Here is a 13248-nt window from a genome sequence, read left to right on the forward strand (position 1 = left end):
ACAACACAAGGCTGAACCCTCTCATATGATTTGTCTCATTCAAATCTAAGATCTCATATAAGCACCATCATAAACAATACATATTTCCATCTCATCTACCCCCTCTTTATCATTAGCACAATAACAAATTATTTACATTGTAACCAATTGACACATTTGGGCTCTTTCCTGTTGATTATAGTAAATTAGCTTGCATAGTAATATGAAAGGAGTGCTGAGGTTCTTTATCTCAATTATATGGCAATTTTAGTATATATTTTACATTTACAGCCACTTTGCTTATTTCTTGATTGGAATATTTGAACTTTAACTATAGTAGCAGCTTTGTACGAAACGCATTGTCATCCTACTGATGGTCGATCAGCACTCTTCACTTTTTTGAAAAATCTTGTTTTGGGATCAAATTGTATCTGGGAATTGGGGATTTTTTCCTGATACAGTGGTTTTATTATATATTTTCTCTTTTGTATGTATGTATTATTGTTTATTTTGGGTTCACTTTGAAATCTGGTTTTGTATATTATTTGAGGTAATCAATATAAAATGTTAACTATTGTCTAAATCTTACCTGCAGCAATAAAAAACAAATATGAGGGTGCACTGATAGCCCCCCTTTGAGGTGGATGTGTATTGCTAGATATTTTGTGGGGAGTGCTGGAGTGTTTGAAGTGTTTCTTCTTCCCTTATGCACTCATTAATTATTTCTTCAAAACATTTTACACCACAGATAAATAAAGCAGTAAGTGAAAAATGAAGTATACAATCCATTTATGTGTTAGATCTCCCTGGCGGTCTGATTATGACAGCATTTTTGCTGTCAAAGCGGTTCCTTTCTGTTTAAATGTCCTCCCCGGTCACGCCCCCTAGCGTACTGTCCCTGCACGCTCAATCGTCTCATTATTATGCAGGGGAAGCAAGGCCAGGGGACACTGATGCTGGGCAGACATTGCCAGAGGATGCAACAGGCTCATCGGGACCAGCTAAGTTCTTTACAATGCCGCCCCGAGTATGGCTCGGGGTTACCACTTTTGGTAATGAAAATTAACCCCGAGCTACACTCGGGAATACTACAAGGGAGGTTAAGTAGCAGTTGGGTGCTGCTAATCAAATACAATTCATTAATTGATAATCAGTAAGTGTGACCACTTCTATAAAAGCAAAAGTTTGGGCATTTGCTGATTGGGGGCATTTGGGTGTAAACACAAGGAAGAAAACGTCACCAATGATCTTGGAGCAGCAATTGTTGTCCTCTATCATTCTTGGAAGGGTTATAAGGCCAAACATTTTTAGGGCCATTGTTATATAGTGAAAAAGACTTTTCTTAGGTGGAAAACATTTAAGGCAATTGAGCAAGAGGTGACATCCCAGTAAATTTACCCCAAGGTCAGGCTGTGCGATGCTTAAAAAAATTAAACAAAAAATTCAGGAGCTACATCTCTGACTCTACAGGCCTTAGTTAGCATGTTAAATGGTAAAGTAAATGGTAATACAGTTAGAAAAAGACTGAACAAGTATGGCTTGTTTGGAAGGGTTGCCAGGGGAAAAGCCTCTGCTCCATAAAGAGAACATGGCAGTATGATATAGCTTCAAGTTGCATCTGAACAAGCCACAAGATGATGATTCTGTAACAATGTCCTTCAGACAGACAAGAACAAAGTGGGGATATCCAGCCATATTGCATAGTGCCACTTTCGTGGCACCAAACACCGCATATTAGCACAAACACCTAATAGCAATTGTCATGCATGGTGGTGAAAGGGTGATGATCCATCATTGAATCAACCATCAGCTGCTCTGTATACCCAAATTTCAATGATGCGACATAAAGTTGGTAATAAAGCAGCAAGTAAAAACAGACTTTAAAATTGCCACTATTTAATTTTACAATTTTAAAAAGAATTAGTTTAAAAATAAAATAAACATCAAACTTTTACATCTTGTTTTTAGAACTACATACTTATAAGAGAAAGAGGGTAGAGGGAAAAAAGGCCTTCTTTTCTTTCTTTCACGTTGAAAAGCCTCTGGGGATGTTATAAATGATGTTTACCTCTATTCACTGAGATTTAGGGGCGACACTTCGCTATCTGACAATTTTTAGTTTTATATATTGGAAATTTTGCATTTTCTAATTTTGTTTAGGAAAATGTAAAAACAATATATGACCAGTACTTTTACAGATTAAACAATAATAATGATAGTGATACTTATACTGGGGAAATTGAATGGCACCTTTTTATCTATATGCACTGTGTTTAATAAAAACATTTCAGTAAAACACAGAGTTAAAAAATATTGCTAGCACTGACGTGACAGTATTTCACCAGAGAACTTATAGGGAAAGAAAAAAATGAAAACGCATTTTAAGCTTGCAGCCTATAATAATCAACTTAAAATCTGAGACTACAGTTTGCTGTGTTGTATTACTGTATAATTCAGTGTTTAATAACAGCAATTCAGCACCTGGCTCTCCTTGAAGGGGATTTTCAGGCATAAGCAGTTCAGATTTTAATCTCCTGTGTGATTAGAACTTCTGACAGTTAATATCAGAAAACTGAAGGTGACCATCTAAGCAAAAAAAAAAAAAAAAAACAACCGTGCAATTCATAACCTCCACAAAAAAAGGCTGTCCTACATTAATATGGAAAGATATACAGCTTTTGGACTGTTCTGATAGGCTACCTGATAAAACAAAGTATATTATGAAGGTGAATCATATAAACAATTTTAAAATAAAAACGCTCGGTTCCTCTTACATACAAAAGAGAAAACTGGAGCTGCATAATACAAATACAAAAATGGTGGGTGGGCATCTCACTGGGTGTTGCTAAATATTCCCTTAACTTTTGTCAACCTGTCATCTACAGCTTTCTTAAAAACAACTTAAGATGAGCAATCCAGAGTACTAGGACAGTTTCCTTAGCTATAGCAGCAGCAAAATGGTTTGGATTTGTTGTTTCGGGTTACTACACTTTGCACTTAGAGTGTTTCTTTTACTTTGTTAACTAAACAAGCCTATGAAAATGTCAACAAGAACCATTAAAAATCAACATGAACCATTGATGAAATGGTCTAAAAATGTAAAATTTGTCTATGCTGTACACAATTTATTACCGTGAAACAATTTTTCAGTAACAACTACTTTGAAATATTCACTCAGTTCATGGGCATATTCATAAAGAATCTTCATTGTTCAAAGAAAGTGTTTACTTTTTCTGTTCACAATTAGGATTGGAAAATGCATTTGAAGGGTACATAAAGATGGGCAAATATATTTTTAATATACTTAAAAGGTAAGTTGACATAGGAAAATCCACTACATACAAAGTGTTAATTCTGTAAATGATTATGTCCTGTTAAGTGTTTTTACTTTGCACAGGTACGTGTTTATGTTTGCAGCAAGACACAAAGCTGCAACCAAACAGAATAAGTTACTGTATGCTTACAGTCAGCAGAGGTGAGTATTGTGAATGATAACTGGTACAGTGCTCTACCCAGTTGCTTTTAACTGGGCGTACCACCCAGCATTTTTCAGTAACCACCTGCCTGTTTTTTAAGTGGTTACTGAAAAGTCAAGTTACAATACAGGGGCCCGCCTACAACCTGTTCCCTCCCGGCGTAAAAACATTTCTGGGGGGAATACTGTAATATACATGTTAGCATTGGCTGCTTACTAATGCTCCCATTGACAGGTGGTTATCAAGACTTTTCAAGCACAATAAAGTATATTTGCCCATCTCTAATTAGTCTTTAATTACATTTCCCTATTTAATTTGAACAGATCAAACAAAAAACCCTTTCATTGAACTTTTTCTTAATGCAAATAGTTTATACCTGTACCCATAGTTTGCATTGGGTTTTCCCCCAAATTAGCCTTAAAGTATGTATATTATGTTAGAGTATGTATGTTAATAAAATATGACTATAGTAGGAACATTGGACTGTGAGTCAAGGACAATTAGTAATGTGACTATGAATTCTAAAGTTAAATAAATTGGTGATAATAATTTAACAAAATCACTTACATATGGCATGATTATGTTTTTTCACATCATCTTTGAAGTGTAAAAATTATTCTTATAAAATTTTAGATAAGCCCACAAACAAGAAACCTGATTGGGATTTATTCTTTAAAATGCTTCACTGTTTAAATTGAAGGCATGACCCTAGAAGCTACTGATTGCTTGGACGGCTTATGGGAATTGCTCCAACTAGTAGGAAAATATTGTTTCAAGTTCTGCCAAGACTTACTGGGGAGTGGTGAAGTGTCAACAAGACTGGATGCTGTGTTACAGCTTCAAACGCTGATAGAGCTGTCCTGATCAGTTCATCTGATGCAGCTTGACCTGGTCACAAAAAAAAGCCATTGTTGTGTTGTAGAACTCTTGGTGACTCAATTAATCTTTGTTCTAGTAATTCTTTAATGTTTTGGGTTGCCCTGGGATGCACTTACCCACTGCTCCTTCCAAATTAGTCTCACCAGTATCCACAGATTTAATTTGGTTCTACAAAAAGAAAAACAATAATCATTCATATAAATAATGAAATCTTTTCATGCAACAGTTAATTGTATTTATAGACATATCATGACTTTCTTTTCAATTTTCAATTTAAGTTCAGTCAAGCAGCTAGAAAACCGACGTTCTAGACTGCAAGGGTTAAAGGCTTATTTTCTATGGGGGCTGAAATATTGTGGAATACTCTCACCCTCTGCCAATGCCCTCAAAGCTGTTTCTCTTTGATGTATGACTGATTGCAACTTTCAGACATTAATAAGAATAATGCAGGACCAATGGTTACAAGGATTATTATGACTACCTAAACAAATTAAATTGAAACTTTACACATGAAATTAAAAAAACAAAACCGTTTTTTCACAGCAGAAGAGACACACCAAATCTCCCCTGCAAACAAGCACTCCTATGTCCATCAGTGTACCATTTCTGGATTTGCACAGGATATGAATAAATGTCTATGTATACATGGCCAATCAAAATGCCCAAAGCTCCCAAACCTGGCAGAAGTAATTTCCCAGTGGTAGTGAGGGAGCTCACAAATATTGCTATTGGAGATCAGGTAAGTAAAGGTAACTTTTTGTAAAGTTATGAATCTGACATAGTATAAAACTATGTTGTCTGCTACAAAAATGAATCCATTTCTCATTTTGCAAACCTGCAAAATAAAGGCACACCCAATTTGCTTGCTATAAGCAACACATAAACTTTCCTTTTTAGACACGCTAATGATGTGGAAGAAGATACTGAAGTCATCACACTTTTTAGAAAAAATATATTCTAAAAATAGAAGTACAAACAGTAAAAACTCAGATAACAGACACTGTTTAAAGACTTTTATCTTAAAATCTTAATCTGAGCATAAATCAATGATCAGTTAAAAGTAAGAAGACCATTCTATTGTTACTGAACTGAACGTCAAGGCACCAGAATAAAGAATATTCAGTAGAAAAAACCCCAAAGACAGTTAATAAATAAACACATGCATTAAAAGACAAAGTGCCACAAATCATTTTCTAAGATCAAGTTGGTCTGATTTGTATTTTAAAGTTTCAGCCCACGGAGAAGAAGTCACTGAAAGTTATAAAATGTAAAATAATGCCATGGCACTGGGAGTTGTTCTGTAAAAAAAAACTCAGTAGGCTTGATACAGCAGGATACTATTCTGTCAGTAAGCAGGACACAAAAAGTCATTAAAGGTTTTTACCTCTAGTGCACGGCTGTGGTATCACTAGAAGAAAAATTATTTTGCAGTGCCAAGTCTACAGGACACAGAAACAGTTACTTATATTGGGGCTGAGTGGGTAGAACATTAAAAATGTCAGCTGCAGAATAACAACATAAAAAGCAGGGAATAGATTTGGATCAAAGACTACAATACAATTTTTAACTTGAATAAAGAGTACCTACAAAAAAGCCACTGAATACTTTCCTTTCTATGAATCAGACAGACTGAAACTCATTGTTTTTTAGGTGCCCCTAAATCCAAAAAATTGACTTTGTGGTAATATTTAGCATGCAGCCATACTAGTTGTTATCCAACTTTATGCATTTTCCTTAACAGTATGGTGGGGGAAAAAAAAAATAGCTGGGCTTCTGATCATGTGATTATGCCGACTTACTACTGCCCACCAATATGCACACTGGGAGATTTATATCTGCATAGGTTGCTTGTAACCCTACCCAGTCTCTGCAACTGAAGAAGCTAGCTCTTTCTTTTTTTTTTCAATAAACCTATACAAAAAAAAAGCTAAAAAATTAAGCATAGTGTTCTTGGTTCAGGACTGAAGAATGTTGAGATGAAACTGATGGGTAAAGTTTATGTAGGAGGCTGAAATACTTTAAAATATGAAATATTACCTATCTGGCAAAAAAGGGCCTTAGATAAAATATAAGTTTAGGCCTGAATACAGCAGTACACTCACAGGAAGAATCCTCAGCATTGAACACTTGTGCCGCATGTGTTGGTCAGCTGGAACTGTGTTGAATGTAGCGCTCAGCAAGCAAAGGATAACAAATTAGGTATGAAAACAGTTATGCAATCTAATACCTGACATCCCTGAAAGTGCTTAAATTCTCTGTTTGGTTCAGGCGCACTCATCTATTACAAGTTGAGGAAAATCTACAGAAAAATACATAGGAGCACCATACCATAAAACACTATTTTCTTAGGTAGATATGTTTTACCTTTAAACAGTTGCAGTGTAACTGCAATAAAAATAAAAAAGATTTCTCATAATGAAAAAAAGTAAACTTGAATATTTGCCAAATTCTGTATATATATATATATATATATATATATATATATATATATTACAAAACTATTTTTAATTTTTAAGTTATAACCAAAAACTTTTAAAAATTAGGTTCTAATAATTCTAGATTGTTATTAATATTAATATTAACAGTATTTATTTAGCACCAACATATTACACAGCCCTGTACAATAAAAAAGATGTGTTATTTGACTAAAGAAAAATAGAATCATCACAAAGAAATATATTACTCCTACAAGTAGCATAAAAATACTACTACACAGCAACATTTGCGTTTTTACCGATTACAAAGTTTCCATCTACCACATCCAAGGATATCCTAAGGATCACGCTTTGTGCTGTTCACAATAGTTAGAACTGATATTTTTTTCAACAAATTACCTTTTTGTGATATGTCTCTCTTGGTTATCTTTAGAAATATGAAAATCTGTCAGCTTTACCAACAGGGCCCTGTGAAATCTGTCATCTCCCTCTCTAATTTACACTAGTCTCTCTATAATTAATGTACATTCGCCAGCATGTACAGCAGCTTGACAACAGGAATTCTGTGATTTGAAATAAAAACAGTTATTTGTGACATGAGTATCTGGAACACAGGCAAATGCAATATACACTGCTACCTGTCTGGTGTATTCATTTGCTGGCTACATCTTGATTTTCTTCAATTTGCAGTAAGGTTCTGCAGATAACCTTGCCCTCTAATTGCCTTTGTTATGGATATTAAAATATCCAACACAGCAGAGTGCAGGATTAAGCCGAAGTCTGCTGTATGCTGCCTATGAAAAGATGGGATTTAACTATGGGAGTGCAGTAAATCCTGTACACTCTTATAAGCAGATGGGAAAGTAGAACTTTCAACAGTCTTCTTACAAGAAGTGCTCTGTCCAAGAAAAATCCCTGGAGTAGAACGGGAAAAGGGATTTCTGATTATATTATCTTCCACCAAACTCTAATAACTTCCCATTGGGATTTAGACACAAGCTATATTTCACTTAAAAAGGAGTCTGCTAATAGTGTCTGGCAAGTGATTACTATTTAAAACATATTTGGTGTCCCCTGGTTCATATTGTTCTTCTTCTGACTTGAATCAGCAGCTCCTCTGAGAATGGCTGGAGATATAGAACAGGATATACTTTATATAATAGAACCAAGAATTGGGAGAACAGAACTTGTGTGGATGCCTAGAGATTACAGACTGATAGATTTATCTAGCTGAAGGAACTGCACGTACTGCTTTCCTTGCACAGGCTGGGAAAATGTAAAACATTAAACTGCTTGGAGCAGCAAAACTCTCCTCTACTGCAGTATACACCATCAGTGTGCAGATAATTTCTAATTCTAGATCAAAAAACATTTTTTATCAAAACAGAAAACACATACAATGAAAGTTGGATATATATTTTAAAAATATCATAAACTACTGGCAAATCAAAGTCCTTATACTTCAATTAATTACAGTACAGCCCTCAAGATTGCTGGGATGTGACGGCAAAAATAGTGAGGGAAATTCAAAGTTTAGATCAGACTAAAAAATAAGCATTATAGTGGATCAAGCAAGAAGTGAGGGCACATCAGATGAAGTAGTTCTAGCCAAAAGGAAGTAGACTCATTGGGCCTGATTTATTAAAGCTCTCTGTGGCTGGAGAGGAAACACTTTCATCAGTGAAGCTGGGTGATCCAGCAAACCTAGAATAGATTTCTTCAAAGTCATTTGCTATTTGCAAATGTTTTGAATCCTGGACCAGATCCATTTTCGGTTTGATGGATCACCCAGCTTCACTGATAAAAGTGTATCCTCTCCAGCCACGGAGAGCTTTAATAAATCAGGCCCATTTACTCCAGCTGATTTGATTGATGTCAATGGGCTTGATTTATTAAAGCTCTCCAAGACTGGAGAAGATAGACTTTCATGGGTGAACTTTGGTGATCCAGCAGCCCTGCAATAGATTTAATAAAATCATTTGCTAATTTTGAAAACAAATCCTGGTTTAGATCCATTCAATGCTTTCTGGTTTACCAAGGTTCTCCCATAATAGTCTTCTCCAGTCTTCTCCAGGAGAGTTTGAATAAATCAGACTCAATGTGTGAAACTGCAGTGGGGTTTTCTCCACAATGCTAAGATGATGTGGCTACCTGCCTAGACACAGCGAGGCTGATTTGTTTGCTGATTTTCTGAGTGAGGAAATTTACATCACAAAAATTGTGTATACTTGACAATTATCCATTCATTTGAAACAATGTGAAAAACAAATCTCTACTTATTTATTTTATCTGCACATGATTGGATTATAAAAGTGAATATTTAAACATTATATTTTGTGAAAATTCTCAGCTTCGTTTTATGAATAATTCTTGATAAGGCCTAGTGTGCACAAGCATATCGTTTGACCAACTCTGCAGTCAACGGACCAATCTGATAGACTGTTCACTTCGAATTTCCACAAAACTGCACATATGTGTTTGAGATTCTGACCTTTGATATGTTTTCACAGAAAAATCAGAAATCCCAGATTCCCAGAACTCAGTAGTTCATACACAGATACAACTTAGGTACATTTAGAATTTACATAATTACATAGGCTCTATTTAAAAAATATTCCATCCTCTGTTTGATGATAAAATTCGATTCCTTCCTCTTCTTTCCCCATTGTGACAGTTGTGCACTTTTGACGATTGGCCACTAGGTGGCATAGTGAGTAATTGGGCCTGACTTATGAAGGCTCTCCAAGGCTGGAGAGCATACACTTTCCACAGTGAAGCTGGGCGATCCAGCACACCTGGAATGAATTTCTTTTTTTATTTGTTAGCAAATGTTTTCAATCCTGGACCAGATCCATTTCAGGTTTGCTGGATGGATCAAACAGCTTAACTGTGGAAAGTGTATCCTCTCCAGCCTTGGCTGGGGGAATATTTCATAAATAGAGCCCATAGTTAGTCAGGTTGACTAACAATGACATAAATAAAAAATACTAAATAAATAAAACATTCTACTAACCAGCATATCTAGGATAAAACCCTATATACATACATAGTTGATCCAAGGGAAGACAAAACACCTTATAAAGAAGGATTCAATTTGCTCCAACAAGCGAAAAAAATCTCTCTGTAATAGATATTTACATTTGATCTATGCACAACCCATGGGAAAAAAATGTCTCTTGAGATTGGTCAGTTGCTGTTCGTTTTATTGATTCAGAGAAGAAAATCTGCATACCAGTTCTAAGTTTGAGCAATTTAGGTACAAAACTGTGTATAAGGATAGGGGAGCTGGTGTCTAGCAGACTGGTAAAGATATGCACTTATGGGCAATTTGTCTCAGCTACAACCTTTATTCTTCCCCAGTGACAAGGTTGCTTGGATTTTCCATAATCTAGAGCTCTGGGATAAGCAATTGCCCAGTTTTTCATTGTGTATTTAGGGTATTTCCAACTGGCACTTTGCTGCCTCCCCAAAAGAGATGAGTAAATTGTAAAACATAGAATAAATTAAAAAGAAGCAAATGTATGCAATACTAGTAAAATCTAATCTCAATAAACTACATAAAGCCTAAATAAATAAAACCTTTTTACACTTAAGCACAGCTGACATGCATTAGGAGTTCTGACTGATCCCACTTGTTGCAGTTCTCATTTAAAGTAAACTTATCACTCAAGTAAAATAATAATATTCATCAGAAGATCGGAAGTAACGGCATACACATTCCTGGGAATATTTGGTACACCAGGAAACTCTTTCGTTGGTTAGTGATGAAGTACTGGTAGAGGGCATGCTAGAGTTCTATCCTATGTAGTAATTGATCTACCACATTCAAGGGGATCTTAACCAAATAAACAAAAATGTAATGCCATCTCCTGAATCCAGAATTCAATCCTAAAATGTACAAGACAGGGTTACTTTATATAAGCAACAAGATAACCTTTAGTTTGCCTCACAGTGCCTTAATATATTCTCATTGCATTGGTCCCAAAAGCAACAAGAAACATGCACCTGGACCAAGGACCAAGTAAAAAAACTAGTTATCTTTTCAATATGTTTTGGAACTGTGGGAATAAGCTAGAGATCTCTGAGAAACAAATAGATTAGAAGCAAACAAAATGTTTCCTTCTAATTAAGATATCGCCCTGATAAAACTTCAGAGGACATCAATATGTCCGCTAACAATAACCACTACAGACTGAAACCTGTCCCTAGCACATTTGCCCCCAAAAACAAAAAACATATTTAGTACATGTCTTTAGTACATTTCTGCAACACAAAATATTGCTAGTACAGAAAAGTACATGTTGATCTCCTAGAAATCCCAAAAAAAATCTATTCCCCTGGAGTAAACAGACAGTGCTGCCTCTGCTGCACTGACATTGCAAGTAATTTTGTCAGCACTGCCCGAGTTACATAGTTATATAGTAGGTTAGGTTAAAAAGTTCATCAAGTTCAACCACTAGGGAAATAAACATATCCCAGATATAAAACCCTAAAAGACACAGTTAGTCCAGAGAAAGGCAAAAAAAAAAACCCTGGTACAATTTGCTTCAACTGGGGAAAAAAAATTATTTCCCTCCATTCCTTTTTATTAATTTTGTTGCCTTCTCTGCACTCTCTCCAATTCCACAATGTCCTTCTTGTGAACTGGTGCCCAAAACTGGACAGCATATTCCAGATGTGGTCAGACCAATGCTCTGTACGGGGCAGGATTATGTTTCCATCTCTACAGTCTATTCCTCTTTTAATACAAGAAAGTACTTTACTAGCTTTAGATATTGCAGCTTGGCATTGCATGCTGTTATAAGTCTATGATCTACCAGAACCCCCAGATCCTTTTCTATTTCTGACTCCAACAAATGTATTCCCCCTAGACAGTATGAAGGATGCATGTTGTTAGCCCCCAAGTGCATAACTGTACATATATCTATATTAAATATCATTTGCCACTTGGCTGCCCAATCAAACAGTACATCTAGGTCTGCTTGTAGATTATAGACATCCTGTATGAACCTAATTCCATAACATAGTTTGGTGTCATCTGCAAACACAGAAATGGTACTTTTAATCCCAAACTCTATACCATTTATGAAGATGTTAAACAGTAAAGGTCCCAACACTTAACCCTGGGGTACACCAATCATTAATTACAACTCTCTGGTTGTGATCTTTAGGCCAGTTCTCTATCCATTTGCAGATTGACTTTTCTAAACCTATCAACCCTAACTTGCATATTAACTGTCTGTGGGGTTTACTTACTTCCTCATAAAAAGAGAGTAAATTTGTTTGACAACTTCTGTCTTTCTTAACCACCTGAGCGTTACACTGACGTCTAGATTTCTGTACCAAAAGTGATCCACTGTTTTTCATGAATTTTTTTTTTTTAAATTGTAGACCTGTAACTTACAGAAATATGTCCGAACAGGGGTTCTAGTAGATAATATGAATATAAAAAATGTATTTACTTTTATTTTTTTGTATTTTTTTGTATTGGATTGGATACCGGAGTTTGTATTCAATCCAATACAAAATGAGCGTTTGAATTTACCAGTTATGTACTTTGTATTAATTTTATATTATTTTGTATTGGACTGGATACGCAAGTTTGTATCCAATCAAATACAAAATATAAATTTGAATTTCCAAGTTATTTACTTTTATTTTTATTTTTTTTGTATTGGATTGGATACGCAAGTTTGTATCCAATCAAATACAAAAGATAAATTTGAATTTCCAAGTTATTTACTTTTATTTTATTTTTTTTTTTATTTTTTGTATTGGATTGGATACAGGAGTTTGTATTCACTCCAATACAAAATGACAGTTTGAATTTACCAATTACAAACTTTGTATTTATTTGAATTATTTTGTATTGGATTGAATACAGGAGTTTGTATTGAATCCAATACAAAATGAATGAATGAGTTTCTATTTGAATTTCCCGCACACGCGCCAACGTCATCACGCACGCAGGGAGAAGCCTTCCGGTTTTTTTTCTCCGCCGGACGGCTTCTCCCTGCAGAGATCATACGGCGCTGGACGAAGACGGACGTGGAGATCAGCGGGACCAGGTAAGATGCCGGCCGGTATCTTGTGTTCAGCCGGCCGGGATCTTGTGTTCAGCCAGCCGGGTGGCGGAACGCAAGATGCCGGGCAGCGGAACACAAGATACCGGCCGGCATCTTACCGGTCCCGCTGGCACCCGACGCTGGAGAGGGAGATCGACGGACGACGATGGACGGAGGACGACGCTGGAAAAGGAAAACGACGCTGGAATCCTTACCTCCATGGTCCCGCTGGATGTGCACAGCGGGACCATGGAGGTAAGGATGTGACAAAATTACGGGGTTAACCATCCTAGCCATTTTTTTTTGCCCGACCTTCGTACGGGCATACCGGCTAGGTGGTTAAAGCCATGCTGACTATCACCTCTCCTCTATGTGGCTCTTTATCAAACTCTCTAGGACCTTTCCAACTATGGA

At 36.0% G+C, this 13248-nt stretch overlaps 1 protein-coding gene across 1 annotated transcript in view; it reads right to left on the reverse strand.

Moving 5' to 3' along the window:
• ULK4 (unc-51 like kinase 4) overlaps positions 1-13248 on the reverse strand; it is a 309023-nt gene that overhangs the window by 161032 nt on the left and 134743 nt on the right. Inside the window, exons 26-27 of the mRNA XM_072412276.1 lie at positions 4451-4502; positions 4249-4343 (exon numbers count right to left, since the gene is read on the reverse strand). Coding sequence (XP_072268377.1) covers positions 4249-4343; positions 4451-4502 — 147 coding nt within the window. The remainder of the gene's footprint in view (positions 1-4248; positions 4344-4450; positions 4503-13248) is intronic.

Source organism: Pyxicephalus adspersus, chromosome 5 (genome assembly GCF_032062135.1).
Source record: "Pyxicephalus adspersus chromosome 5, UCB_Pads_2.0, whole genome shotgun sequence".
In the NCBI taxonomy this organism is placed as follows: Eukaryota; Metazoa; Chordata; class Amphibia; order Anura; family Pyxicephalidae; genus Pyxicephalus; species Pyxicephalus adspersus.